This window comes from Nannobrachium achirus (assembly GCF_963921795.1).
Source record: "Nannobrachium achirus genome assembly, chromosome: 6".
Taxonomy (NCBI): Eukaryota; Metazoa; Chordata; class Actinopteri; order Myctophiformes; family Myctophidae; genus Nannobrachium; species Nannobrachium achirus.
This window is the reverse complement of record NC_137815.1, coordinates 72,253,164-72,276,289: the sequence shown is the minus strand read 5'-3', so window position 1 is coordinate 72,276,289 and position 23,126 is coordinate 72,253,164. Positions and strand designations below refer to the sequence as shown.

The 23,126-nt window shown below is 43.5% G+C and overlaps 1 protein-coding gene across 1 annotated transcript in view; it reads left to right on the top strand.

The window, feature by feature from the left end:
• LOC308286362 (semaphorin-3D) overlaps positions 1 to 23,126 on the top strand; it is a 190,348-nt gene that overhangs the window by 66,825 nt on the left and 100,397 nt on the right. The window contains exon 2 of the mRNA XM_080727358.1: positions 13,836 to 14,106. Coding sequence (XP_080583484.1) covers positions 13,926 to 14,106 — 181 coding nt within the window. The 5' untranslated portion in view covers positions 13,836 to 13,925. The remainder of the gene's footprint in view (positions 1 to 13,835; positions 14,107 to 23,126) is intronic.

Below are 23,126 nucleotides of genomic sequence, written 5' to 3'. Positions count from 1 at the left end.
TATCTCCCGATTAGGGAGTCTTACTGGTGTTGTGACGTGTTGTGAGCTTGTACATCTGCTAATTAGTGTAGACACATCAGAGGGCCTGGTATAGAGTTCTGTGGACTCCTTCCGGTTAACTAAGTATAGGTGGGTTCTAAGAGGTTAATCTCTTAACCCTTTAATGGTCCATTGTGGTGTATTCTTGATGTTTCAATGACAATCCTCCCGTAGAATCAGAAGCCCCGCCCACACATGGGAACCAGCTTGCCGAGGAAACACAGGACAAAGAGTTGAGCCTTTCAGTAAAAAAAAAAAAACCCAACAGAGTCTATTTTAGAAGCACTGCGTCACGGAGAGGAAAGAATATGGGTTAGACGGTCAACGTTGATACAGTCTGATCTGGTCTGACCTCCTTCTATGAATCTGTCTCTCTCTATTTATAGATTTATGTTTGTCACGTTCTGTTTTTATGTGTCTCTCTGTCCCTCTGTATTGTCTCTACCTGTCTGGGATGGGTGGGGGGGGGGGGGGTGCATGTCGTTAACTCTAGTAAAAGAGGAGGATGTCTAAAGTCGACAAAGTGCCCCTTTAATTAAGTGGTGCTGGAACATCAGGAAGTAACAAGACATTTCTGCACCCATTGTGTTGTTTATTCATTGTTAGGCCCCGCCCCCCGTGGTACTGGAGGAAGCACAAACAAAGATGGACACAATGATAACCATGGGAACTGTTTTCCCCGCACAATATCACCTCCTGTGTGTGTGTGTGTGTGTGTGTGTCTGTGTGTGTGTGTGTGCGTGTGTGCGTGCGTGCGTGCGTGCGTGCGTGCGTGCGTGCGTGCGTGCGTGCGTGCGTGTGTGTGACTGACTCATTCACCTGGTGGCCAGGAAGGAAGTACAGATTATTCAGTCAGGTCAATGTGAGCAGGGGTCAAAGGTGAAGCAGGGTGATGTAATTAGTGAGATGTGTGTCTATCTACCATTGGTTTGTACTGCAGTGATGATGATGATGATGATGATGAGTACTGCAGCAGTCAGCAGTAACAGACTGACATACTGGTCAATTAGCCTCGCGTAGCCAGGCTTACTCATTTGTGAAGAGAAAAGCCTGGCTACGACGTGAGGCTGAGACAGCATAGAACGGTGCTACTTCTGCCGGGAGAATTTCACCGGATGTTATTGTTTTTTCATATTCCCTGCTGGCGGAAAAAAACTGTTCTACTTCTCCCGACCCTTCGGTTGCGCTCGTAATAAACAATATCCAAACAAAAACATGGATTCTGACAAAGTTACACCTTAAGAGTGAGTTAAGAGCTACAATCTATTTACTGTAGGCTTTGTTGGCTGGTGGATGTTAAACAGACCTGCACTGCGGGACGTAACTTCTCTTAACCGCAGCACTTCCACCACTTCAGTTATGCAGCCCACAGCGGATATTGTGGCCAGGGTGCTGGTCAATAGTCTTGGATGATGGGACAAATATTTTGCCTGTTTTTATTGGGCTATTAGCCGGGGAGCCACTGGGCCAAAATGAGAGAGGACCTGTGATGTCATGACATACTCCAAATTTTTGTTTGTCCTATCAATTTGGTCAATAAGGTACACAGAATGAGAGGCCTGCTCTGCCGGAAATCCTGCGAAAAAAAGTTTCCCATTGACTTCACTATACTGGAAAAAAACACACCAAAAAAAGTAGCATGTGAGGGGTCAAACTAAGGGTTCTTCATGATTCCTTGGGCTAGATTTCAGCCTCTCAAACCTGTGAAAAGTGATGAGTCATCACTTTTCACCGTTATTTTGGTCCGTTTTCTAGCCCAAGGAATGTTTTTCATGCAAAACAAATGCTTGCAATGGATTCAGAATCATCAAGAATCCCTAGTTTGACCCCTCACATGCTACTTAAAGCATATTTTTTTTGGTGTGTTTCTTTCCTTTATATTGAAGTCGATGGAGTGAATATACAAATGGCCATAACTTTTTTTCGCAGGATTTCCGGCAGAGCAGGCCTCTCATTCTGTGGACCTTGATGACCAAATTAATAGAATAAACAAAAATTAAAAGTATGTCATGACATCACAGGTAACATCCTATTCTTTGAGCTTTTGGGCCTGTGGCTCCCCGGCTATATGATTTGGGGGTGACTTTTCTTAATTTACTTAGCAAATGTAATGGTCTGTCTCCTCGAATTCAACTCAACCAATAGCCTAATTAATATTCAAACTGCAATACAAATCGCGTGTGAAATTTTAATACATTTGTGCCATAGTATACACTTTCTTGTTGCACTGATTTCAGATGAGTCTTTAGCATTAATGTAGCTGGTTTCTGCATAGAAGCCTCGTTGCACACTTCACTTTCGCTCCACTGATTGCTGTGATCTTGGAAGTGAGAGATATTTTCCAAATTGTATTTTGTATAACCAAGATTTGATCCACAACAGGGGGGAGAGAGGTGTGTGCTTGCCGAAAGACAGACAATTGGATCTGAAACTGCTTTCCCATGTTGACATGACTGTATTCTCTGCTGAACAAGCCCAGTTGCTTGCAGCATGCTGTCACATCTATACTATAATTTTGCGAATGTCTGTCTGTCTGAGTGAGTGAGTGAGTGAGTGTCTGTCTGTATGAAACAGCGTTTCTCCTCGGTGGCTGGAGCAATTGATCTGAAATCGCATCACCATCAGCATATGAACACACCTGACATAACTGTGAAGCCCGTTTGTCACTTTCACAAATCGTATGCTGTATAATAGCATTTTTATGGTGTATCTATATCTATTTAGCCTACAGTACCTTTTGTGACCACACATGTTAAGGGAGGGGCGCTGTTGTTCAGGCCATGCACAATCACACACAAACCCACACACACACACACACACACACACACACACACACACACACACACACACACACACACACACACACGGGGGGGGGGGGTGTGTGTGCAGGCAGGCGGGCGGCGGGTGGGGGGGGGGTTCTGGCCCTGTTACAGATGATGTCCAAAAAACATGCAGATCGGTACACAGTATCTCTGTAGCCGTTAAATGGAACGGGTATTTCTTACATTGATGCTCCTACATATTAGCATGCAAGCACCAGTTAAAGTTACTTTCCATCCCTCATATACTGTGTGCGCATCACCATCAGCATATGAACACACCTGACATAACTGTGAAGCCCGTTTGTCACTTTCACAAATCGTATGCTGTATATTAGCATTTTTATGGTGTATCTATATCTATTTAGCCTACAGTACCTTTTGTGACCACACATGTTAAGGGAGGGGCGCTGTTGTTCAGGCCATGCACAATCACACACAAACCCACACACACACACACACACACACACACACACACACACACGGGGGGGGGGGGGGGGAGTGTGTGTGTGTGCAGGCGGGAGGGCGGGCGGGGGGGGGGGGGGGGGGGGGGGGTTCTGGCCCTGTTACAGATGTTGTCCAAAAATCATGCAGATCGGTAGACAGTATCTCTGTAGCCGTTACATGGAACGGGTATTTCTTACATTGATGCTCCTACATATTAGCATGCAAGCACCAGTTAAAGTTACTTTCCATCCCTCATATACTGTGTGCACAGTGCACATCCCATAACCCACACACTGCACATCATTTCGGAGCTCATATCTTTGAACGGGTAAGGGCTAGTTACTAATTATTTAACCTAGCTCAGTGGTCAAAGGAGGACTGGGGAGCTGTTCTCCTGTCAATCAGTGGTCAATCAGCGATGTTAGAGGTGACGGTGGCCGCCAGGATTTACAGGAACATTTACTTTGTTACATATCGCTCAACCCTATTGGTCAATTAGAACTGAGAAGACATGCAACACATTTCTCTCATATCAAACAATTAGAGCACATTTTCACAGAGCCAAACTTCTAGACGTTTTTTCAAAAGTTACAGCAATTTTGAAATTCATGCCATGTGAAAACGGACACTTATTTTATGTGCCGGGCAGTGTAGGCGTTCGAAATGTCACGGCAAAATACTTAGTAATTTTTGCTGAAAGTACCGGGACAATACAAATTTCCCTGCAGTGAAAACATATTGTGATTTTAGATGTTTTTTTTGACAAGTAGGTGTGTGAAAGGAGCCAATAATAACAGTTAAAGCATTGTAGTTGGGATCGAAACGATTTGAATGTAAAGGAATGGGATATAGAAATCAAGAAGCTGTTCTCTTCTCAACAAGATGCATCCTTAGTTTCTCGTCGTTGTGTGATGAATAAAAGTCCACAGCTAATCTACGAGCCCACAAATATATTGCTTCTGGAGGAGCGAGACAGAGAGAGAGAGAGAGATGTCCCTGTTTCTCTCTGTTTCCTGTCTCTCTTTGTCAGTTTGTCAAAGTGTGTTGTTCATTTCATCAGACGTTGTGATGTCATCATAGAGTGTGTCTCGTTGTGCCAGCCTCTGACGTACAGCTGACCCTGCTGCCAAGGGTTACACAAACACACTCAAACACAAGCTCTATTTTTAGACGGGACGATGAATCCTTCACATGTCAGCCTAAACACTTCCTTGGCTTGAACCTGGTTCAACCTCCGTGACAGTGTTTTCCAGGGCATTATTTTTACTGTATGTGCACGTACATGCATCTGTATACAAGCATGCAGGTCTGTGTGTGTGTGTGTGTGTGTGTGTGTGTGTGTGTGTGTGTGTGTGTGTGTGTGTGTGTGTGTGTGTGTGTGTGTGTGTGTGCGTGCGTGCGCGTGCGTGCGTGCGTGTGCGTGCCTGCGTGTGTGTGTCTGTGTCTGTGAAATACGTATAAGGATATGACTTTATTGAGGCCTTTTATTTATAGAAAGAGTCTCTTGTCAACACTCAAGACATCCTGAGACCGTCTCTCTCTGTCTCTTACACACACACACGCACGCACGCACACACACACACACACACACACACACACACACACACACACACACACACACACACACACACGCACACACACATACACACACGCGTGCACACGCTAGCAGACAGACAGCTGAGGACGAAGGGGAAGAGACAGTTTGTTCCTCGTCTGCCTCCCATGTTGACAGAGGAGAAGGTCGTTTCCTCCAGTCAAGAGCTGCTCATAAATGAACAATGGTTGAAGTCACACACATGCTGGTGTCAAAGCTACAGTACGTTCTGTACGTTCTGTACGCTGAGCGCTCCGTCCGTCTCAACACCGAGTCGGTGCTTCTCAACGTTGTTCTTGTCAAGAACACCAACATGAATGTGTCGTCGGTGTCGGGTGGAAACTTTGTATGTCCAAAACCGTTCGTTTTTATCATTTAAATAAATGAACTAAACTAGTGAAAACAGCCGATCGACAAGCACTGTGTGCTTGTAAGATCTGCTGTTTTCACCACTTTTGTGCGACAGATGAAGCAGGGCTTTACTTCGTGAAAAAACTTACAAATTTGAAACTTTCTGCCTGACAGTGACGATTTACTGTACTTGGCCGCAGACGCCCATCTGAAAAGACTAGTGTGTGCCAGGCAGATCAGGACCCCTAAAAGAGAACATTTGTCTTCAAATGTTTCACAACTATTTTATCACCGTGCGTCACATCATCACAACCCGTTCCCAGAGCTAGATCGGCTCTTTTCGAATGGCCAAAGTATATACGGTTAAAGTGGTTCTTCTGATTTTGATGCGATATTAACTGATTTTTATGGAGACAGAGGAGACCCGCTGGAACAGGCACGGATTATGGCTTGTGCAAGGTGTGCACGTGGCCTTTTATGGCCTATTATTATCGTATATATCATATATTTATGTATACACTGCCTACTGGTCCAGGTGCATACAACTTAGGCATTGCCACATAGGCATGGATGCCTAGCTGGCGGCGTCGCTGGTTCGATTCCCGATCCGGTCTCATCTCCCCATCTCTCTCCCCATTTCCTGTCAGTCTACTGTCCTATCAATAAAACCCCAAAAATCACATCTTAAAAAAATAAGAAAAAAAGAAAAAAATTGCTTATTGTTGGAGTGAGGTGTGTGGTGATATTTCAAGTTAAAATACTGTTTTATCCAATTCTACTTTGTTTTTATTTTTGCGCTTTTCATCACAGTTCTTGAAAGCAATAGTAGTGCACGCACGCATCCATCATTTGTGTTGTTGTGCACAGGGCCCATTTCCACTTTAATCCGTCCATGCTCTGCATCCCCCTCAGGGACCCCTGGGAGTTCCCTCTTTGAGTGACACGTGTCTGTTCTAAACCACATTAACCCTGATGTCCATATTTTGGACACAAAAGCCTTGCAACGCTGTGGTCGGCTATTTTCGGTGAAGAGTTTTGGTTTAGAGTGAAATACTTGAGGATCTGTTATAGAGACCTGTGGGACTCCGGTCAGCTAAGTATATACAGTAGGAGTTTAAGTGACAGGCAGGCAGGCAGACAAACAGACAGACAGTGGTTTATATGCAGTACAAGCTGTGTGGTCGCAGGCAGCTAAAAAACAGTTCAAGGCTTTGGTCAAGCTCTGCTTGCCAGAGCTATTAAAACATGTTAACAACACATTTTTCTTATTTCGTACTCGTAGAGACAATTACGCCACGTTTGTGCTTGTTATCCATGGAGAGTTTGAGTGTAACATCATGGTTGCAATACTGTTTCAGAATGACTTTCAACAAAATGCCGAGATTAGAATGAATTAACGAACTGCAGGTGTTCACACTGGGTCAATCAGCCATTCTCTTTCTGTAAAAAATAAGGTTACAAAGGTCAAGTTAAATTGCTGTGTAAACCAATTGTCTCACCTCCCTAAGTTGTCTGCTTCTACAGCTTGCTAAGACACAAAGCTTGCCTAAGACACAAGCCAGTCAGCCAACATAAGACATGACAATAGACCGTGACAAATTGGTCAGCTAGGGAACATTGGTTACCTTGCCTAATTTGATTTACTACAGTATGTATGACATCATCCCTATGAGAGGTTGCTGTGTCACAGGTAGGGATAGGACGATACGCGATATTATCGTTTATCGTGATAAAAAAACAATCACGATAATCCTATCGTGGAGATTTAATTTATTGTGATATCGTCAACCGTCATGCACTGGGATCAGTTCACCTTTTATTTGCCGAGCTGCATATCCGGTACCACTTAAACCCTCTATAATTGGTAAAAGGTACTTATAATAAATGTACTTGATACAGTCTTTTTTTCACTCTCTATCAAATGTCTTCGCCAAAAAATAGCCGATCTACAAGCTCACAACGCGTCGCAATGCGACATGTTGTGAGCTTGTAGATCGGCTATTTTTTGGCAAATGTTCCGCCCCAGGATAATGGAAGTTGATTATTGCGATATCGTAAATCACGATATATTTTATCACAATAATCGTGATATGAAATTTTTATATAGTCCCATCCCTAGTCACATGCAGGTTCTAAAAACGGCTAACAAATACTTTTAACAATGCCAAGACAGACAGAAAAGTGATTTCCTTTTGGCTAAGCTAAGGTTAGAGAAAAGGTCCAGTCAAGCTAAATGTACTTTCTCCCTCAGCAGGACTAAAATCCCTGCTACGTTGAACTCTTAATACTCGCTGACAGGACACAGTCCAGACGACCACAATGCAAGGATATGACAGGCCATGAATGATGCATTATGATAAAACACTCTATTTCCCTGGGAGAAAACATTCTCACATTAACACCAGCACCTGAAGCTGAGGTTTCAAATAGTTATTCTGCACTGTCTTTCACTGGAGATTTACTCAGGTATCCAACAGGCCTGCCAACAACATCCAAAGCGCAGCTGGGATATGAATTAATCTCTGTCTGAACTCGTAATATCCTAACTTATTTCTTGTTTCTTTTGAAATTATAATGTTGTAGTATTTAAGACACGCATAAGACAGATTATTCAGGTGTCCATTAAAGCTTGCCAAGAATCAGATACTAAATTGGACGGTGAACCACAAATGACAGTGAAATCAATCACAATGTGATTGTCATACTTTTACCGTGTTTATTCTGCAAACCTAGAGTAGGTTTTACCACCGGTGTCCACGACATTATGAGGGCATTTTTTGAATATTACATCAATCATCTTTGAGTGTGAGATCACTGAGATGTGCTTTTGTTTTTGCAAGGTGAAGTGAATTTGAAAGTTCTGCTTTGCCACAGGGTGAAGAGGGACGACCAAGGGCGTCACAAGGGGAAGGAAAGTAGGACTGAGTTACCAGGGCCCATGAAGGTGGAGGGGCCCAAATAACTTTAGCTATTGAAAAATAGCAGATATACAAGCTCACAGCGCGGCACCGAGTGCCGCGCTGTGAGCTTGTAGATCTGCTATTTTTGAAAAGTCGTAAAAATGTGTGCAAATCTTTGAATATGTATTTTTTAAGCAAACATTTGTAACTCAAATTTTTGCTTCCGGGGAGGGGTCCCTGGAGCGTGATTATGGATCCAACTGGGAAAGATGGATGGAAACGGCATATAGCGCTCGTTTTCAGTTATTGTCCACGACATTGCAAGCGGCGCGAAGGCCAGCGGACCTTGGTCCTGCTCTTCGCCCCCGAGCGCCGCAGGCGCGAGTGGCCGCGAAGAGCGGGCCAGGGCCGCGCGGCCGGCGGAGCGCCGCGCGAGTTACGAAGCCGTGGTGAATGCAATCGTTATATTTATGCCCAGGCCTTAAGGCCTGGGCAAGCGCACGATAAACGCCATGATAATTGGGTTTTGGTGCACCTCGCGCGGTCCAAGTGACTACAACGGAGCGCTCCCTACGTCCGGTTCAGCCAATCACAAGCTTCAAAAATGAGTCCGGGGCGTGGTTATCCATCTTTCCCAGTTGGATCCATAATCACGCGTCCCTGGAACTAAATATTTTGAGATGGGGGTCTAGCTGTGGCCAAATACATATCATCTTGGGGGTCCTTCACATGAAAACGTTTGAGCACCACTGACATAGAAACATGTATACGTTTCTTGCACACATTTTCACGATTTTTCAAAAATAACAGATCTACAAGCTCGCAGCGCTGTGAGCTTGTATATCTGCTATTTTTCAATAGTTAACATTCATGGGGGGCCCGCAGTGAATCCTTGTACCCAGGGCCCAGAATTTGGTGTGACGCCCCTGGGGACGACCAATCACATACCGGCATAATCATCCCTCCAGAGAAAATAAACCACAGGTTCAGCATGCAGCAGCCAGATGCTGTCTGTGGAATTCTGGGTACAAGAACGGATAGGATTCTGTGAAATGTGAAAATATATTGAGAGCTGGCTCAAAACATGCGTCACTCTATGGCAGGGGTCTTCAATGTTTCAAGGTCAAGGACTCCTTAGTTGAGAGAGAGATGAAGCAGGGACCCCCCCACAACCTTTTCATAGATTCCATATAGTTTCATTGTTTGACAGCACAATCATCAGTGTATTTTGGATTCATGTCAATTTGTGTTTTCAGATATTTAACCACTTACGCCATCATTACTTAATAAACTTTTACTCTGTACTTGGTCTGCTCTTTTTCCCCTCTACACAAAATCTTTGCCAAAAATAGCCGCTGCGAGGCGTTGTGAGCTTGTAGATCTGCTATTTTTGGCTACAGTTCTCAGAATACGGACACTAGGGTTCAAGTTGTTAACATAAAAAGGATTGGAAGATTTGGACCCCCTAGGGATCCCGGACCCCCTGTTGAACCCTACTCTAGCACAATTATTTAAAATGTTTGCATTGATTACAATTAATGACAACGGTTATAAAAATAGCAGATCTACAAGCTCATAATGTGTTGCGGCATGAGGTTTTAGATTGTCTATTTTTACTATTTTTGTATGCCCATCGTACAATGAAGTATAATATAGGGCCTTAAGTGGTTAATTAGACTAATCGATTTACTCAATTATTACTCAGAATGTCCCGAATTATTCTGTTATAAGTCGGTTACCTGTCTTGTTTATGTTATAAATTACTGTAGAATGAGTTTTACCTCTTTCCATAAGACATTCAAGCACACTCATATTCTATAGGCATAATGTCTGGCTCCAGGTTTGAAATACAGTACAAGAGGACTATGAAATCACCCATGAAAGAACGTTTTAATATTAGTTTTTAATAAAGTAATGTAGTCAGTCATCTGCTAGATGTTTGCCTCCAGGTCAGAAGTACAGTTGGAATATGAGAGCAGTCATTTCTGTGTATCAAGGGTCTTAACGTTGTTTATTTAGTAAATGTGAGGTGGATTTTCTGTGCATTTTAATAAGACATCTGCGAGCCATCCCGCCACTCATCTGACGTGCACTTGGAATACGAAACGAGACGTCATTTCTGTGGATTCATTTGATTAATCCGTGTAAAATGAGAAATGGTTTTAAGTAGACCTTTCTTAAAAGGGCCTGCTGCTGCACTTTCTGCTCCAAAGTATATTTACAATGCGAAATAAATCATTTGTGAATTTCATACCCCTCGTCTTGTTTATCCTGTAAATGAGAGGTGAATTATTTCGCCTCAACCCCTGGACTCATTTGTAGTAATGTGCTTGTCTTTCAGGCCCATTTGGAGCACAGAAAGTAATTGGTCAGATGCTCGGAGTTAACCTGGGCTTTATAAATCAGCACTTTGGCAACGGACTGTTTATGTTTTAATCTATCTATATATATGCACAGGACGTACACTACATACATTACTGTGTGTGTGTGTGTGTGTGTGTGTGTGTGTGTGTGTGTGTGTGTGTGTGTATGTGCGTGCGTGCGTGCGTGCGTGCGTGCGTGCGTGCGTGCGTGTGCTGTGCATTTGCGCGTGTTTGCGATGCCGTGCGTGCTTGCATGCCCGCTTGCATGTGTGCGTGCGTGTGTCCTGTCATGTGTATGTGTGTACTGCACTGTACGAGAACTCACGTAGTACCAACATTATACATAACCTGAACATGCCTGCTCATTTAGGAATGTTGTTATAAATGAGGAGACCTCAGGACATGACATTTCACTCTGCTAAATCATGTCAGAGGAATTTCCAGCAGTGTTCTTTCACACAACGTTACCTCCTTTCTTTTATAGTCTTTGTTAATCTTGTTTCAGTAAAGCCACTTTGAGTACCTAAAAAAGCACATATAAGTTGTATGTATGTATTACCATTATTATTATTATTACTACTACTACAGAACTTGTAATCCCCTCTGATTTGAGTCTATACGTGACTAATGAACACCTAAAATACATTTTCAGTGTCTCTGTCCCTTGCGTTTTTGGCATAACCCACACGGCAGGCCATAGGACACCAACAACATAATTCAACGTTTGACTGAGCATCAGAAACAAACCCATGATCACTCTTTGGTCGGTTCGGTGCTCTTAGAAATGTGTTTCTCCTTTTGTCTGGCTTGTAGAACAAACTAAATAGTAAACCTTTTGGACTCAGAAACATTCCTAACATCAAGTGTCATTCCTCCTCTTTGTCTCCATGGTGTTGTAAGGAACACATGACTCGTTCTCACTCTCTTTCTCACTTCCCTCTCTCCCAGGTTCAAGCAATGTGATGTATTGTGAGCTTGTAGACATGCCGTTTTCGCTACTTTTGAAATGCATGTAGATATTTATTTTTACATTTTGATGTTCGGAATGCATGCCCCTTGGTTATGCAGTACCCTGTGCTCATTGCCAGAGTGCTAAGTGTAGTTAGTACCCATATATTATGGTAGGATTGTCCTAGCACCTGCCAGGAGGCCAGTCTGTCTATGATGTCGGTACTATGATGTCATATTGATGTTGATCTGTGATCTCCATAGGGGCATAAAAGGGACACAGACAGACTGATAATCTGTTTTTGTTTCCTTTGCCGTTTGTGTAAGTCAAGCTTTCCTCCTCATGTATCAAAGCTTCATAGACATGTAAGACAGCAGTGTGTGTGACGCCACCATCATCCATTACCCGATATCTGATGAACTGTCCTTGTGCCAGATGACCTCAGACATTATTATTGTTTTATGAAAACTCCAGACATTTTGTTGAATAAGTCACGATGATTGCGACCGAAGGTCGCATATACTCTGAAGAACCGTGTCACTTGAGTGTCCTTCCTTCCTTCCGTATCCTCGTGACCGTCCGTATCCTCTGTGATGTCAGTGTGATGTCAGCGAGTTGTGACATCACTTCCTGTACAGGGCGGCTACACGAAATGTGGATAACACTATATGTGGAGATAGTCCAGTCCATCATGTCATATGGGACTACCGTCATAGAAAGTAGCCATTGTTAGGCCGGAGTCATTGGCTGTCTAAACATGGAGATGTGGATAACACTATATATGGAGATAGTCTAGTCCAATATGTCATATGGGACTACCGTCATAGACAGTAGCCATTGTTAATCCGGAGTCAATGGCTGTCTGTCTGTACAGGAAGTGATGTCACATGACATACTTTTTATGCCCATATATGAGTCCTAACATGGAGGTGTGGATAACACTATATATGGAGATAGTCTAGTCCAATATGTCATATGGAACTACCGTCATAGACAGTAGCTATTGTTAGGTCGGAGTCAATGGCTGTCTGTCTGACTGTCTGTACAGGAAGTGATGTCACATGACATACTTTTTATGCCCATATATGAGTCCTTCTGTACCACATCTCCATGTTTAGGCAAACTCCACACAGAAAGGCCCTATCGCCAACCCAACCTAGGGTGTGAGCGATAGGGCCTTTCTGTGTGGAGTTTGCATGTTCTCCCCGTGTCTCCTAGGGTTGATACCCTCACAAAAACATGAACAAACTCCCCCCAGAATGACAACAACTAGAATCGTCAGAGAAACGCTGTGGTTGGCCAGATGGTCAAGAATTGGCGAGACCTCGCCCTTTAGGGCGAGGTCATTTGGACCTATACATGGAGAAATGGAGCAAACCTGTTTGGCCTAAACATGGAGATGTGGTACAGAATGACTCATATATGGGCATAAAAAGTATGTCATGTGACATCACTTCCTGTACAGACAGTCAGACAGACAGCCATTGACTCCGGCCTAACAATGGCTACTGTCTATGACGGTAGTCCCATATGACATGATGGACTGGACTATCTTCATATATAGTGTTCTCCACATCTCCATGTTTAGGCCCTATCGCTCACACCCTAGGTGGGGTTGGCGATAGGGCCTTTCTGTGTGGAGTTTGCATGTTCTCCCCGTGTCTCCTAGGGTTGATACCCTCACAAAAACATGAACAAACTCCCCCCAGAATGATAACAACTAGAATCGTCAGAGAAACGCTGTGGTTGGCCAGATAGTCAAGAATTGGCGCGACCTCGCGCATGTCACCCTGAGGTCGCATTCCACCCTCAGGTGTCTTACTAGTATAATAACTGATTGCTATAAGATATGGAAAGATACACTTGTACCCACCGGCTGGCTGTGACGTCTGACCTGTTGACGCTACAGGGAAGCTTCTTCCAGATAACAATATGTATATAAATATGCCTGTATTTTCTGTGTAATTTAAGAATATATTCTCATGGAATAAATATGGCTGCAGCGAATATTTTACTACAGAAATGTGGGTTTAACTCCAAATAATTGTATAGCTATCAGACAGACACACAGACAGAGATCCTGTGCATGCCATCATGTACTGTATCCACAAGTATCTTTCCAACATCCCATTGTGCATTGCACAGAATGTGCAGGCAGCTTCCGGCGCTGCAGCCGAGGGCGATCTACAAGCTCACACCGGTTGCATCTGCGACGCGGCGTGAGCTTGTATGTCTGCTGTTAACCGGAAGTGTCCTGCAAATAATGCTACAGTAAATTCTCGCGGAAACAGGTGGATAGGATAGATGTTTTGCCCTTATGATGACAGGTTGAAAAGTGGTTAAATACTGTATGTTTCTTGTCTTCTCTCCTAGCGGTGTCCTAGCTGCAGTGTGTGATGTGACCTGCTGGACTCGTTGCTTCTCCTCTTTGTGACATTGTGAAAGGCCGAGGTGCATCGTGTGATGACGTCCACTGGTTGGTCCACCGTGGCCCGGCGGGGCGTGGCTGGAGTCAGGACTCTGCTACTGTGTGTGGCCCCTCTGCTCTGGCTGCAGCCTGCTCACGGCTTCTATGATGCTGCTGCTCCACCCGATGGAAGGACCTGGAGCCAAACAGGACCTCGTCTGCAGCTCTCGCACTCAGGTAGGGGATGTAGTAATCTATATATCTATATATCTATCTACCTTTGTTTCCTGTTGAGATTGGCGCATTTCCTGGGGCAAGCTGCCCAGATCACACATGTCTTCTTATTTTTTCACTCTCAAAAAGCGCCTGCAATGAAACTACATTGCAGTGCACATCATGGGGTGATCATCCCGTGAATTGTTTTATTTTTATTTTTGTTTGTTTTTTTTTTTGTTTTTTTTGTGGCTGAGTGAGGTCAACAGACAAAATGAGTGAGATGAAAAAACCTTGGTGAAATGTGCCAATCTCAACAGGAAACAACGGTATATCCATCCATCCACCCATCCATCTATCTATCTATCTAGTATGTATCTATTTTTTTTCTTTCTTTTTTCTAGATTGATAGTTCTATGCAATCGATGTATTGATGTTGATGTATTGATTTATTACCTTGCTTATTGTAAGTCGCTCTGGATTAAGAGCGTCTGCTAAATGCCTAAACTGTAAACTGTAAACTGGGTAGCTCAGTCGGGAGCCCAACACGCCTCTGAATCACAAGTTACTCCTAAAATCCTGGGTTCCGCCAACTCAGCGTATGAGTAGCACGCCTCAGCAGTCCATCTCCCAGGCGTCTGGCTCATTGAAAGCCTCTCTGCCCTACTTACTGATCCATTGATCCATGGATGTTTAGGTGTTTACTTTTCCATGCAGGAGTCTACGGCTTTGAATCCAGGTGGTTAACTTGTGGTCTTCAGGAGGGATGAAAGTAGCATACTGTGTACAGTACTGTAGTACTGAAAGCCCATAAGGCTGCTGTATGTCTCCCTTTGACTGGTGGAATTCCCCTTTGGATGAGCGGTAGATTCCCATGTAGGAGACCCAAGTTCAAATCCAGGTGGTTCCATACAGCAGTTGTTTTCAGAATGTCTGTGCCCAATCTGCCCGTTCCCATTCCCAAGGCACAACCAAAGGCCAAGTCAATACATCAAGGCACACCTTTATTCATGCACATGCAAAATAGCGTCTTTAACGCTTGTTATCACTCGTATCACTGTGTAAACGTTTAGCATTACTTACTAAATGCCAAATAAAATAGTACTTAAGCCCCATATTTTGTACTTACACAAAAAGAGCCGATCTGAAAACTCACAACGTGTCACAATAGTGGCGTTTTTGCGCATTAAGGCTTTTGCACATACTTTTTTTATGGAAACACTTCAAAATTCGAATAAACTTTTATGCGCTTGGAGGAGGTGGATTTTGGGACTAATGGGAAATGGAAACACTAAGCGAATATGTTTTCAGTTAAAATACATTGAACTTGCATGATATCGATTTGGCTGAAGGGAGCTGCTAACTTGTTGGCGCCGTGTTCCCTACGACTGTACCTTGCATTGGATGTTTATTTTACGGCGCTGTTGTGTGCACTGTGCAGTGCAAGCCTCGTCCGTCACATCACCCAAGTAATTCCTGGCTAACACTTCGTCGACACACCGTGTTGCGCGCCAAAAGTGGTCGATCTACATTAACAAGCTCACAGCACCTCGCATCCGCGACGCGTTGTCAGCTTGCAGATCGGCCACCTTCCAGACGCAGCGGTCTCCCAAGAAACGCATTTCAACAGTGGCAAAATTCGCTTTTTCTTTTTTCGAATTTCTGACAATTCGCTTCCTATTTTCGAAAACGCAGCTAATGTGACTCGTCCGCCTGTTCCATCCTGTTCCATCCTGTTCCATCCTGTTCCATCCGGCCACAAAATCAAACTGGGATTGTGGCTGAAGCATGAAGGAGATCTGTTAATGACCCAATTACTCATCTTGTATGATTTAGCCCCTACTGTAATTCAAGGTCCTTAGACGTAAAGTCATTGACCCAGGGGTAGATTATATTGATGTACGAAGTGGGAGAGAAAGAGCAGAATGACACTATCGTGAACACAAATCAATGAAGTAACGTCTAGTTAGCGTGTTAGACAAAGCAGCCTGTCTCTTCCAAGTGCTGTCACCATGGTAATTTAGTCACACATGGCTCCAATAGTTCTCCCCCCTAATGGGCTGATTTGTACTTGGGTCGCACGCAGTGCCTCGCACCACAAACAGACAGCAGACCTCACCACAGCTTGTATTATGGGGGCGGCATAGCTGAATGGTTAGGGAGCCCGCCTGGGGAACCAGAGCCTCTGGTTGTCCTAGGTTCCATTCCATAGCTGAATGGTTAGGGAGCCCGCCTGGGGAACCAGAGCCTCTGGTTGTCCCAGGTTCCATTCCATAGCTGAATGGTTAGGGAGCCCGCCTGGGGAACCAGAGCCCCTGGTTGTCCCAGGTTCCATTCCATAGCTGAATGGTTAGGGAGCCCGCCTGGGGAACCAGAGCCCCTGGTTGTCCCAGGTTCCATTCCATAGCTGAATGGTTAGGGAGCCCGCCTGGGGAACCAGAGCCCCTGGTTGTCCCAGGTTCCATTCCATAGCTGAATGGTTAGGGAGCCCGCCTGGGGAACCAGAGCCCCTGGTTGTCCCAGGTTCCATTCCATAGCTGAATGGTTAGGGAGCCCGCCTGGGGAACCAGAGCCCCTGGTTGTCCCAGGTTCCATTCCATAGCTGAATGGTTAGGGAGCCCGCCTGGGGAACCAGAGCCCCTGGTTGTCCCAGGTTCCATTCCATAGCTGAATGGTGAGGGAGCCCGCCTGGGGAACCAGAGCCCCTGGTTGTCCTAGGTTCCATTCCATAGCTGAATGGTTAGGGAGCCCGCCTGGGGAACCAGAGCCCCTGGTTGTCCCAGGTTCCATTCCAGGCCAGGGTAGCAATGTGGATGTGTGTCCCTGAGCAAGACTCTTAACCCCTAAGTGCTCACATGCTCCTTGTGGGCAGCGAATCAGCTGGGTTGGGCTGATGATAATACTGAATTTCCCCGGGAGGAAATAGGTTTCTATCTACATCTGTGGCGAGGCACCGCAGCAAGCGACTGAATAGAGATCAGGCTTTACAGTGTGCCTGATGGCCTTACAAGGAGGCCTTCAACAGTCTGTCAGTGTAACAGAAGATGCATTCAGTAATAAAGCAGTTCACAGGGCCACAGAGACTGACCTTGTATGGGACATTAACAGTGGGGAATGAATGGTGATCGCAGATGGGAAACACTGTAGAGAGAGCCGTCCGTGGTGGGTGTCAATGTCTCTCTCAACCACTCAATAGATCAGGGGTTTTCAAAGTGGGTGACGGGGCACCCTGGGGTGCCGTGACGGCAGTCCAGGGGTGCCGCGAGATACTTTGATAATATTTGGAATTTATTTGGACACTTGAAAAAATACAACATTATTTTCAGTCAGTTCTAACCAAAATGGCTGTTATCTCAACGCTTTCCTCACAACATAATCACTAACATATCGTCACTGTCGGGCAGAAACCTTGTAACCCCAAGTTTCAAATGTGTATGTCTTTTGGTAAAGCAGCTAACCATGCTTCATCATTCAAGACTGTTGCACAAAAACGAGTGAAAACAGCCGATCTACGAGCACACAACGCCTCGCATAGATCTGCTGTTTTCACTAGTTTAGTATATTTTATAGATGCCTAGGTGCCTGGACCACTACCTACCCTTTGGCCCAGGCCTTTTACCTCATTCTCACCAGCAACTGGAACGCACCATGTGGCCATGATGTAAACAAAAAGCACATGGCCTGGCGGAGTGTTGTCTTTTCTTTCACCCGGAAAAGAAAAATTGTATCCGCGATCATCCGTTCTTTAGGGTCAGTTGAAAAAAGCTTATTTTGACAAAAAAAAACGCATCTGGGAAAATAATGGATTTTATGGAGCTGGTCGGAGCAGAACATTCTTGGTTGTATTCTGGGATTTGTAGTCCTGGGATCCTTCACGCAGTGAACCTGGGATTTGTAGTCCTGGGATCCTTCACGCAGTGAACCTGGGATTTGTAGTCCAGGGATCCTTCACGCAGTGAACCGGTGAATTTTGAATGACAACTTACTGTAAAGGGCTTTGCAGACGGGCGCGATTTTCCGCACGGAAAAAAATTACAATTCTTTTTTTTTAAAGAAAACTATGATTCTCTATGACCTGATGCACACCTGATCTGAATTTGCCGTGCCGATTTCCCAATCGAACCCAGTTCGATTTGTGCGTCTTTTCCCATGCGGTAAAAACTCATCACTCCTTTTATGACTCCTTTTCGGATCTGCAGCATAGATTTCCACACAGCGTCGCACCCCAAATACAATGCGTTTTAATCATGCAGCAAACGGAAAAAATGCAATGGTTGAAAGTCACGCCTGTGTGCAAAGCCCTATTAGTGCCATAATAACATTTTGTCACCTCATACAGTGAATGTGTGAATATTAGTGCCATAATAACATTTTGTCACCTCATACAGTGAATGTGTGAATATTAGTGCCATAATAACATTTTGTCACCTCATACAGTGAATGTGTGAATATTAGTGCCATAATAACATTTTGTCACCTCATACAGTGAATGTGTGAATATTAGTGCCATAATAACATTTTGTCACCTCATACAGTGAATGTGTGAATATTAGTGCCATAATAACATTTTGTCACCTCATACAGTGAATGTGTTAATATTAGTGCCATAATAACATTTTGTCACCTCATACAGTGAATGTGTGAATATTAGTGCCATAATAACATTTTGTCACCTCATACAGTGAATGTGTTAATATTAGTGCCATAATAACATTTTGTCACCTCATACAGTGAATGTGTGAATATTAGTGCCATAATAACATTTTGTCACCTCATACAGTGAATGTGTTAATATTAGTGCCATAATAACATTTTGTCACCTCATACAGTGAATGTGTGAATATTAGTGCCATAATAACATTTTGTCACCTCATACAGTGAATGTGTTAATATTAGTGCCATAATAACATTTTGTCACCTCATACAGTGAATGTGTTAATATTAGTGCCATAATAACATTTTGTCACCTCATACAGTGAATGTGTGAATATTAGTGCCATAATAACATTTTGTCACCTCATACAGTGAATGTGTGAATATTAGTGCCATAATAACATTTTGTCACCTCATACAGTGAATGTGTTAATATTAGTGCCATAATAACATTTTGTCACCTCATACAGTGAATGTGTGAATATTAGTGCCATAATAACATTTTGTCACCTCATACAGTGAATGTGTTAATATTAGTGCCATAATAACATTTTGTCACCTCATACAGTGAATGTGTTAATATTAGTGCCATAATAACATTTTGTCACCTCATACAGTGAATGTGTGAATATTAGTGCCATAATAACATTTTGTCACCTCATACAGTGAATGTGTTAATATTAGTGCCATAATAACATTTTGTCACCTCATACAGTGAATGTGTTAATATTAGTGCCATAATAACATTTTGTCACCTCATACAGTGAATGTGTGAATATTAGTGCCATAATAACATTTTGTCACCTCATACAGTGAATGTGTTAATATTAGTGCCATAATAACATTTTGTCACCTCATACAGTGAATGTGTTAATATTAGTGCCATAATAACATTTTGTCACCTCATACAGTGAATGTGTGAATATTAGTGCCATAATAACATTTTGTCACCTCATACAGTGAATGTGTTAATATTAGTGCCATAATAACATTTTGTCACCTCATACAGTGAATGTGTGAATATTAGTGCCATAATAACATTTTGTCACCTCATACAGTGAATGTGTTAATATTAGTGCCATAATAACATTTTGTCACCTCATACAGTGAATGTGTGAATATTAGTGCCATAATAACATTTTGTCACCTCATACAGTGAATGTGTGAATATTAGTGCCATAATAACATTTTGTCACCTCATACAGTGAATGTGTTAATATTAGTGCCATAATAACATTTTGTCACCTCATACAGTGAATGTGTGAATATTAGTGCCATAATAACATTTTGTCACCTCATACAGTGAATGTGTGAATATTAGTGCCATAATAACATTTTGTCACCTCATACAGTGAATGTGTGAATATTAGTGCCATAATAACATTTTGTCACCTCATACAGTGAATGTGTTAATATTAGTGCCATAATAACATTTTGTCACCTCATACAGTGAATGTGTGAATATTAGTGCCATAATAACATTTTGTCACCTCATACAGTGAATGTGTGAATATTAGTGCCATAATAACATTTTGTCACCTCATACAGTGAATGTGTGAATATTAGTGCCATAATAACATTTTGTCACCTCATACAGTGAATGTGTGAATATTAGTGCCATAATAACATTTTGTCACCTCATACAGTGAATGTGTGAATATTAGTGCCATAATAACATTTTGTCACCTCATACAGTGAATGTGTGAATATTAGTGCCATAATAACATTTTGTCACCTCATACAAGATTCTTGTGGTTAAAATGTTTCATATATATGTTCTTGTTTAACGTGTCGTGGGCTTGTACATCTGCTATTTTCATGGGACCCCCTGGAACCCCCTCAAGGACCCATAGGAGTCCTTGAGGTGGACAGTCTGGACACAGCCCCTATAAGGCAACTGCCTTTCTCCAAGGCCCTGGCAGGAATATGTTCCTACAGTAACGTGCATGCAGCCTCAGTATGAGGAAGTATAATGGGCTTGTGGTTCACCACGGTTCCCATTGGGGACTGAATGCTGCTCCTCATGGCCAACAGTAAGACTGAATGCTGCTCCTCATGGCCAACAGTAAGACTGGCTCTGCACTGTGCAGCTTCCAAGTGTGAACACACATGTAACAGTAACTGTAAACACTACAGTATCCCTGAATAACAGTCTTACAAAACCCTTACAAAATGCCAAACGCTGATGTTGTAACCGGTATTATATGTTGCTGCTGTCGAGCAGAAACCTTGTATCTCCATATTTCAACTTTTTATGTTTCGTAAATTTCGTAAATTAGTGGCCAACTTTGTTACGCTACAGTAGTGTCACACGAAAGTTTGCAAGGTGTGGCATTGGGATGCCCTTAGATGGGTTATTTTGGCTATTAATGAAAACATATTTGAAGTGAAAGTGAAAGTGGTTAAGTCTGTGGGTTTTTCTAAAGCAGGGGTCTTCAACAGGGGGTCCGGGACCCCCTGTTGAATGGAAGTCTGTGGGTTTTTCTAAAGCAGGGGTCTTCAACAGGGGGTCCGGGACCCCCTGTTGAAGGAGCTCCTCAGAGTTACTACAGGGAGTCCTCCAAATCTTTGTGTGATAGAAACTTTTCTCTTCTTTTCTTTTTAGTATTAACCACTTGAACCCTAGTGTCCATATTCTGAGAACTTGAGCCAAAAATAGCAGATCTACAAGCTCACAACGCCTCGCAGCGCGAGGCGTTGTGAGCTTGTAGATCGGCTGTTTTCGGCAAAGAGGTTTGGTGTAGAGGGGAAAAAGAGCAGACTAAGTACAGAGTGAAAGGTCAAGTTTATTAAATATTGGCGGTTCAAGTGGTTAAATATCTGAAAACACAAATTGACATGAATCCAAAATACACTGATGATTGTGCTGTCAAACGATGAAACTATATTGAATCTATGAACAGGTTGGGGGGGTCCCTGCTTCATCTCTCTCCCTCAACTAAGGGGTCCCCGGCCTGAAAACGTTGAAGACCCCTGTTCTAAAGTATTAAGAGCTTATGACTAAATAATAACTTCAACGAAGCCACTGGAACACGGGTCTTCTTTTTTCTTTTCTTTTTTTCCCTGAAAATAAACCCTTTTGGACTTAAGAGGTTTCCGCTGGACAGCAGTGAAATCCTCCCAGACCATAATATGCTGGAACACACAGCCAGGGTGACCTCCTGACCTCCACACGCTAACACTCCACACACACTTCCACACGCAGTGATGTCATGTCTCCCCGCAGTCACCGTGGAGACGGTGTGGTGTTCCAATGCGTCCTCCTCTCCGCTCTGGCAACGGACGAATGCTCGTAAAAGGCTGCCCAACGGCCTGCTAATTAGTACAGGAAAGCTGGGTGTAGCGTCAGGATGCTTGGTGACAGAGCAGTCCCAGGGCTCTAGCCGAGGGGTCACGAAAAGCACCATCTGTTAGTCCCAAACCTAGGATAGAATAATACACACCCTCTCCTCTTTAACATCTCCCTCCTAGCCTTTTAAAGTGTCAAACATTTAAAATGGACTAGATGAATTGTTTGAGTCGAGCAGTGGTTGTGGTGAGAAGTGGAAGTTGTGTTTTTGTGGTCTGTGGTTTGTATGTGAGGGTGATTAGCACCTACACTGAAACATTTATTACATGACTTTGTGCAATATACAGTATAGCATGGATTCACTGGCCTTTTGTACGGAGCTTCGTTTTTTATGTCGTCTTGTTTTTAATGCACTTAGTTTGAGAGGTGCTACAGTTACTATGAAATGCTTTGGTTGACTTGACTCTGTCCATTGAGGTAAATAAAATCATGTGAAAAGGAGATTCCTTGAGTGCTGGCGACTACTTCTTTCCTCATATGCTATTTTGAGCCGTGCACCTAAAAGCCTTCATCTAACTTGGAGTGTTGCGGGCTTTTGGCTTTGTTGCAGATACCTTTCTCTACTACGAAATGCTCCACCGGCTTTCTGTCTGTCTGTCCGTAACGTCACATCACGTCACGTCACACTTTTGGCCCTACTCATATCTCCGGCACCGTTGCCCCTATCCATGCCAAACTTTGCACACACACTCCTTGGCTAGCAAACCACAACCTCCGCCCCTGATTTCTCACATGCCCCTCTTCTAGCACCACCATGAGGTTACATGTGACCTGACGGTTGCTTATCTCCTAATTAGGGAGTCTTACTGGTTTGAGAGCTGCTACCTCAATTTCATTGAACTTGTACAATGACAATAACCAGTTTGATCTGAGTCAGATTTCCTCCAGTATGCAACGCTCACACAGCATGCATTCCTCCACACGGCAACACTCAGAAGCAGTTTAGCTCTTATTGCTGAGCAGTGTCTGAGCAGAAGCAGTAACACTGCAGGTGTCTCTCTGTGTCTGTAGCTTTAGGGACAGTTTGTCTAGACTCTGTAAA